Source organism: Lucilia cuprina, chromosome 6 (genome assembly GCF_022045245.1).
Source record: "Lucilia cuprina isolate Lc7/37 chromosome 6, ASM2204524v1, whole genome shotgun sequence".
Lineage (NCBI taxonomy): Eukaryota > Metazoa > Arthropoda > Insecta > Diptera > Calliphoridae > Lucilia > Lucilia cuprina.
In genome coordinates, this window is record NC_060954.1 from 51,367,311 (window position 1) to 51,375,500 (window position 8,190).

The 8,190-nt window shown below is 24.1% G+C and overlaps 1 protein-coding gene across 1 annotated transcript in view; it reads left to right on the plus strand.

The window, feature by feature from the left end:
- Nucleotides 1-2,514: 2,514 nt before the first annotated feature.
- LOC111686710 (RING finger protein nhl-1) overlaps nt 2,515-8,190 on the plus strand; it is a 42,590-nt gene continuing 36,914 nt past the window's right edge. The window contains exons 1-2 of the mRNA XM_046954163.1: nt 2,515-2,654; nt 6,952-7,087. Coding sequence (XP_046810119.1) covers nt 2,520-2,654; nt 6,952-7,087 — 271 coding nt within the window. The 5' untranslated portion in view covers nt 2,515-2,519. The remainder of the gene's footprint in view (nt 2,655-6,951; nt 7,088-8,190) is intronic.

Here is an 8,190-nt window from a genome sequence, read left to right on the forward strand (position 1 = left end):
AACTGATATTTTTTTTAATATTAAAAAAACAATGTTCGAAAAATAAGTGTTATGCTCTAAAAACTTAAAAATATGCCCTTAATATGCTAAAATTTTTCAAAAATTTGAACTTGTGTGTTAACTATGCAAAAATAAGCTTTAACAACTCCATACCAAAATTCTTAAAATGTTGTGAGACCTGCAAATATTTTGTTTATGAATCTACAGAGGAAGAATATCGGTAGTTTTTAAACAATGGATGTGTATAAAATGTATCTTTCACCAGTTATAATTTGGCAACGGACGTTGTAATTTTAACAACGCATCTCTGTCATTGCAACATGGCATTACTGTCAGTTTCATAACATTTTTTATCATTTTGGCGATGTATCGTTGTGACTTCGACAACTCATCATTTCGCATCACTTCGACAACTCAACTTACTTGTTAACTTAGCATTGTCACTTTGATAACACATTTTTTTTACTACGAAAAGACACTCTAAATATTTTTTGAAATTTATGTAAATATCAGCCTCCTATCGTAGGACGATCTTTTGTTTATGATTTGACAACCTTATGTATAAGGAATCTTTGTTATTAATTTAATGACGTCATGTATTTTTGTTATTGATTTGACAACTATTCGTACATACTTTGACAACTGATGTTATTAAAAAATTATAAAAACATTGGTGTCAATTTAGAACCCAGGGTGTATAAAACGCCTTTTATCTCTCTGTGTAAATAGAAAATATTTCACTAATGTGAACACATTTTCTATACAAAATCCTTCACTAATATGAACACATTTTCTATAGAAAATCCTTCACTAATGTGAACACATTTTCTATAGAAAATCTTTCACTAATGTGAACACATTTTCTATAGAAAATCTTTCACTAATGTGAACACATTTTCTATAGAAAATCTTTCACTAATGTGAACACATTTTCTATAGAAAATCTTTCACTAATGTGAACACATTTTCTTTAGAAAATCTTTTACTAATGTGAAAACATTTTCTATAGAAAATCTTTCACTAATGTGAATACATTTTCTATAGAAAATCTTTCACTAATGTGAATACATTTTCTATAGAAAATCTTTCACTAATGTGAACACATTTTCTATAGAAAATCTTTCAGAAATGTGAAAACATTTTCCATAGAAAATCATTCACTAATGTGAACACATTTTCTACAGAAAATCTTTCACTTATATGAACACATTTTCTATAGAAAATCTTTCACTAATGTGAACACATTTTCTATAGAAAATCTTTCACTAATGTGAACACATTTTCTATAGAAAATTTTTCACTAATTTTTCACTATAGAAAATCTTTCACTAATGTGAACACATTTTCTATAGAAAATCTTTCAGAAATGTGAAAACATTTTCTATAGAAAATCATTCACTAATGTGAACACATTTTCTTTAGAAAATCTTTCACTAATGTGAACACATTTTCTATAGAAAATCTTTCAGAAATGTGAAAACATTTTCTAGTTAGTTAGTTACTTAGTTAGTTAGTAAGTTAGTGCGTGAGGTAGTTAGTTATTGGGTTAGTTAGTTAGTTAGTTAGTTAGTTAGTTAGTTAGTTAGTTAGTTAGTTAGTTAGTTAGTTAGTTAGTTAGTTAGTTAGTTAGTTAGTTAATTAGTTAATTAGTTAGTTAGTTAGTTAGTTAGTTAGTTAGTTAGTTAGTTAGTTAGGTAGTTAGTTAGTTATATAGTTATTTAGTTATTTAGTTAGTTAATTAGTTAGTATCTTCGTTCGTTAATCTATTCCAATACAATTCGATGACTTTCTGATTTTTTAATATTAAATTTTAATTACAAAATATAACAACATCATCATTATTTTTTGAAAATGGTTTTTACAAAATTAATTTTATCTTTTGATTTATAAAATTAATAAACATCCACTCTTACTGTCAATTTAGTATTAATAATTTTATTTATTTTTTTTTTTGGTACTACTTTCCTTTTGAACTTTATTTTTTTAAAGATGATTAGTTTCAAACATAATAATGATACTAAGGCGATTTTTGGCTAACAGTGTTGCCAAAAGTTATATAAATACAATTTTAATTAATTAATGAATTTATGCATAAATATAAACCTTTTCTAGGCAAAACTTATAAAAATGTTTCTTTTAAATTTTCATAAATAAAAAAAAAAACACAAATGGCAACTCTAGTAACTACACTAGCTTTAAATATACAACTTAAAAACACAGCGGTGAAATGTAATAAGATACCATCATAAATTAATTCGAAATGTTCTAAGGCTCATAAAATACTTGAAAAAGACAACATTTTAAAGTTGTCAAAAACACAAGCAAAATATTACTTTAAAATTTCGAAAAGAAAACAACTAGACTAAAAACTCCTAGCGGTTTTATTTAATAGAAATTTATAATATTATACAAATTAAATTATGTGTATTAATTTAATACAAAATTTATAAAGTAATATTAAACATGAAAATTGGTTTTCATTCTCTTACTCTCTCTCTCTCTGTATATTTCAGTAAAAAATGGAACAATTTGAACAATTGTTAACGTGTTGCGTTTGTTTGGATCGTTATCGCATACCAAAATTGCTGCCATGTCAACACTCCTTTTGTATGGAACCCTGTATGGAGGGTTTGGTGGATTATGTCAGACGACAGGTAAGTTACCTATTACATTTACAATAATTGTAATTAGATTTTTCATATTTTTTTTTCTGTGTCATTTGCGTGTCTCTAAGTAGCAATCAAAAATTATTATTGAATTTTAAATTAGTTTATTAGTTTAAAGTCTATTTATTACATATTACACTTACTCTAAGCAAATGTTTGTTGATAAATTATAAAGAAATATTGTTTGTAGAAATATTTCATACAGTAGTGAATGAATAATTTTCAATAGAAAAAGTGTTTGCATTTGCAATTATTATCACAAAATTTTTAGTATTTTAGTTTGTCATTCTTTACAGAAAATTATATGTAAAATTAATTAATTTTCTAAAAACAAAATGACATATAATAAACAACATTTAAGATACCATTTGGGACGATTTTATAATTTTTCAAATGGCTTTTACAGGTGTTAACAGGTCTTTTTTTTCAATGGTGAAATTTTCATTAATATGAACACATTTTCTATATTTTTACTAATGTGAACATATTTTCTATAGAAAATTTTTCACTAATGTGAACATATTTTCTATTGAAAACATTTTACTAATGTGAACACATTTTCTACTGAAAACATATCACTAATGTGAACATATTTTCTATTGAAAATCTTTCACTAAAGTGAATACATTTTCTATTGAAAATCTTTCACTAAAGTGAATACATTTTCTATAGAAAATCTTTCACTTAAGTGAATACATTTTCTATAGAAAATCTTTGACTAAAGTGAATACATTTTCTATAGAAAACCTTTCACTAAAGTGAATACATTTTCTATAGAAAACCTTTCACTAAAGTGAACACATTTTCTATAGAAAATCTTTCACTAAAGTGAACACATTTTCTATAGAAAATCTTTCACTAAAGTGAACACATTTTCTATAGAAAATCTTTCACTAAAGTGAATACATTTTCTAGAGAAAATCTTTCACTAAAGTGAATACATTTTCTAGAGAAAATCTTTCTCTAAAGTGAATACATTTTTTATAGAAAATATTTCACTAAAGTGAATACATATTCTAAGGAAAATATTTCACCAAAATGAATACATTTTCTATAGAAAATCTTTCACTAAAGTGAACACATTTTCTATAGAAAATCTTTTACCAATGTGAACACATTTTCTACAGAAAATCTTTCACTCATGTGAACACATTTTCTATAGAAAATCTTTCACTCATGTGAACACATTTTCTATAGAAAATCTTTCACTAATGTGAACACATTTTCTATAGAAAATCTTTCACTAATGTGAACACATTTTCTATAGAAAATCTTTCACTAATGTGAACACATTTTCTATAGAAAATCTTTCACTAATGTGAACACATTTTCTATAGAAAATCTTTCACTAATGTGAACACATTTTCTATAGAAAATCTTTCACTAATGTGAACACATTTTCTATAGAAAATCTTTCACTAATGTGAACACATTTTCTATAGAAAATCTTTCACTAATGTGAACACATTTTCTATAGAAAATTTTTCACTAATGTGAACATATTTTCTATAGAAAATCTTTCACTAATGTGAACATATTTTCTATAGAAAATCTTTCACTAATGTGAACATATTTTCTATAGAAAATCTTTCACTAATGTGAACACATTTTTTATAGAAAATCTTTCCCTAATGTGAACACATTTTCAATAGAAAATCTATCCCTAATGTGAACACATTTTCTGTAGAAAATCTTTCTCTAATGTGAACACATTTTCTGTAGAAAATCTTTCTCTAATGTGAACATATTCTCTATTTAAAATCTTTCAGTAATGTGAACACATTTTCTATAGAAAATCTTTCACTAAAGTGAACACATTTTCTATACAAAATCTTTCTCTAATGTGAACACTTTTGCTATAGAAAACATTTAACTAAAGTGAACACATTGTCTATTCTTTTCGAGTGTATGTATGTATGTGCATGTCTTATTTAAAACTTTATGCCTTTTTTAAAAGTAATTGTTTACCTAATAACATTAACATTGAATAACAATTTAATCCAAAAGGGATTAATTGCTAATAAAAAAAGTTATTTTTCGAACCAATAACTACTTTTAGAAAATTATATTTTTGTTTATAAAAACAAATGTTGCTGTTTGATAAATTATACCATTGAGAAAAGATTTATTTTCAATTTCAATGGAAAAATTGTGTATAGGAACCACAATTATTCAAATATGTTTATAAAAGGAATGATGTCAGTTAAATTTTCTAGGAAACTTTTAAAAATTGTTATAACTATTACAATTTAAATAGAAATTTTCTACCAATCTTTTACATATTTGGGTCTATTTGCATCCATATATACGTAAATATTTATTCATACATATGTGTGTATGGATATACATAATCTCTATTGGCTTTTTTTATTATGTACCTCTGTTTCTGTTTAAAATTTATAAAAATTTTATTTTCTTTTTGACAAAAAATATGTGGCTACTTGTATACGTATATTTTTCTGGATATCGGCCAATAAAACTTATTATTATTATTTTTAAATAATTTATTTCATATTTCTACCAAAATAAAGCAGCAGTTTGAGTGGGTGTCTGATGTTGCATGCGGTATTAATGTATTAAATGTTCTTCTCTTGTATAAATACAACATCAATATTCATATATTTTTTTCAAAAGACAACAAATAGTTGTTATTTGTACAATTTTTAATTGGAATATTTTATGTTATAAATAAATCGTTAAAAAATTTAAATATATAGACCAACATTATTTATAGTGTAATATTGTAAAAATTTAATATAGATTACTTATTGGAAATTTTACTAGAGAAACCTATTTTTAAGTTTTTCAACACATTTCTAAATCTAAATTATTAATACTGTTAGAAAAGTTTGTCATTTAAGAATGAAAATTAATTGTAAATAAATTAATTTGCTTCAAATAAAATGACATATAGTAATATAAAAAGATCATTTAAGATACCATTTGCTATAAGTTATACATTTTACAAAAGTGAACATATTTTCTATAGAAAATCTTTCATTAAGACAACAAATTCGCTATAAAAAATCTTTTACAACACATTTTCTCTAGAAAATCTTCTACTAAAGTTCACTTAAGTGAACACATTTTCTATAGAAAATCTTTCACTAAAGTGAACACATTTTCTATAGAAAGTCTTTCACTAAAGTGAACACATTTTCTATAGAAAATCTTTCACTAAAGTGAACACATTTTCTATAGAAAATCTTTCACTAAAGTGAACACATTTTCTATAGAAAATCTTTCACTAAAGTGAACACATTTTCTATAGAAAATCTTTCACTAAAGTGAACACATTTTCTATAGAAAATCTTTCACTAAAGTGAACACATTTTCTATAGAAAATCTTTCACTAAAGTGAACACATTTTCTATAGAAAATCTTTCACTAAAGTGAACACATTTTCTATAGAAAATCTTTCACTAAAGTGAACACATTTTCTATAGAAAATCTTTCACCAAAGTGAACACATTTTCTATAGAAAATCTTTCACCAAAGTGAACACATTTTCTATAGAAAATCTTTCACCAAAGTGAACACATTTTCTATAGAAAATCTTTCACTAAAGTGAACACATTTTCTATAGAAAATCTTTCACTAAAGTGAACACATTTTCTATAGAAAATCTTTCACTAAAGTGAACACATTTTCTATAGAAAATCTTTCACTAAAGTGAACACATTTTCTATAGAAAATCTTTCACTAAAGTGAACACATTTTCTATAGAAAATCTTTCACTAAAGTGAACACATTTTCTATAGAAAATCTTTCACTAAAGTGAACACATTTTCTATATAAAATCTTTCATTAAAGTCAATACATTTTCTATACAAAATTTTTCACTAAAGTCAATACATTTTCTATAAAAAATTTTTCACTTAAGGCAACACATTTTTTTTAAATCTTTCCTAAAAATGAACCAATTTTCTAAAGAAAATCATTTACTAAAATTAACTTATTTTCTATAGAAAATTTTTCTCTAATGTGAACACTTTTTCTATTGAAAATTTTTTTTAATGTTATTAAATTTCCTATAGAATATCTTACTTTGTCATTCATTATTGAAAATTAATTGTAAAATAATGAATTAATTTTCCAAATACACAATGACATATAATAAACTTATGATGATAACATTTCAGATACCAACCATTTGTAAGGAATTTGTTATTTTACAAATGGTTTTTACTGATGTTAACAAGTCAACTTATATAAAATGCTAAATATTTTATAGCTTTATGATATAAATTTTTATTTATATATATATATATTTTTCTTTTTTTAGGTTAAATGTCCAGAATGTCGTGCTGAACATCGTATACCCTATAATGGTGTTCAAGCATTTCCCACCAATGTAACACTTCAACGTTTTCTCGAGTTACATATCGAGATAACGGGCGAATTACCAGATCCCACTTCCGGTAAGTTTTATATAAGTAAATAATTTTTTTGTAGACAAATAGTTTTATATTAATGAGATATTTTCTTTAACTACGAAGTCCGTCCTTAATAATAAAGAAATAGTTTTCAGTTTTAAAAATGTAATATAACTGAAAAATTTAAATATATTTGACTAAAGACCTTTCAAGGTAAATCTGTTAAAAAAACTTGTGAAATATATTAAAAGCAAACAAATAAAACAATCCAATCATTTAACAATTTTTTTTCTTAAAGGTGTTATGTTAAAATCTATAAAAGAAGTTAAAAAAAGTAAACAAAATGTTCGTAATATTGCTTCTTGATATATTTTACTGCACATATGTATTTTACATATTTATATACATATGTAAGATATACATACTTTATATTGCAAATTGTTTTCCATGATATGCCAACAATATCTACTCTTCCTTTACACAAATGCATTGAACAGTTTTCAACAATGTTGTTGACGTTCTATGATGAATGTATGTACTTGTGTGAATGTGTGAATGTATGAATTTCAACAATTCATTTACAATACATACAATAAATGTATTGGGGAAAAAATGTACATTTGTATGAAATATTAAATGAAAAATATGAATGAATAGCAATTCATATATAGATTTTTTTTGTATTTTTAAGTAGAAAATTTGTGTTTTTTTTAAAACAGTGATCGACAAAATTTAGTTTACTCTTTGAAGTTTTAATGCACAGAATTCTAAAATACTTACAATCTTGACAATTTTAATAAGAAGCTTAGAAATATCTGAACGATATTCTATAGAAAATATGTTCACTTTATTGAAAGATTTTCTATAGAAAATATGTTCACTTTATTGAAAGATTTTCTATAGAAAATTTGTTCTCTTTAGTGAAAGATTTTCTATAGAAAATATGTTCACTTTAGTGAAAGATTTTCTATAGAAAATATCTTCACTTTTGTGAAAGATTTTCTATAGAAAATATGTTCACTTTAGTGAAAGATTTTCTATAGAAAATATGTTCACTTTAGTGAAAGATTTTCTATAGAAAATATGTTCACTTTAGTGAAAGATTTTCTATAGAAAATATGTTCACTTTAGTGAAAGATTTTCTATAG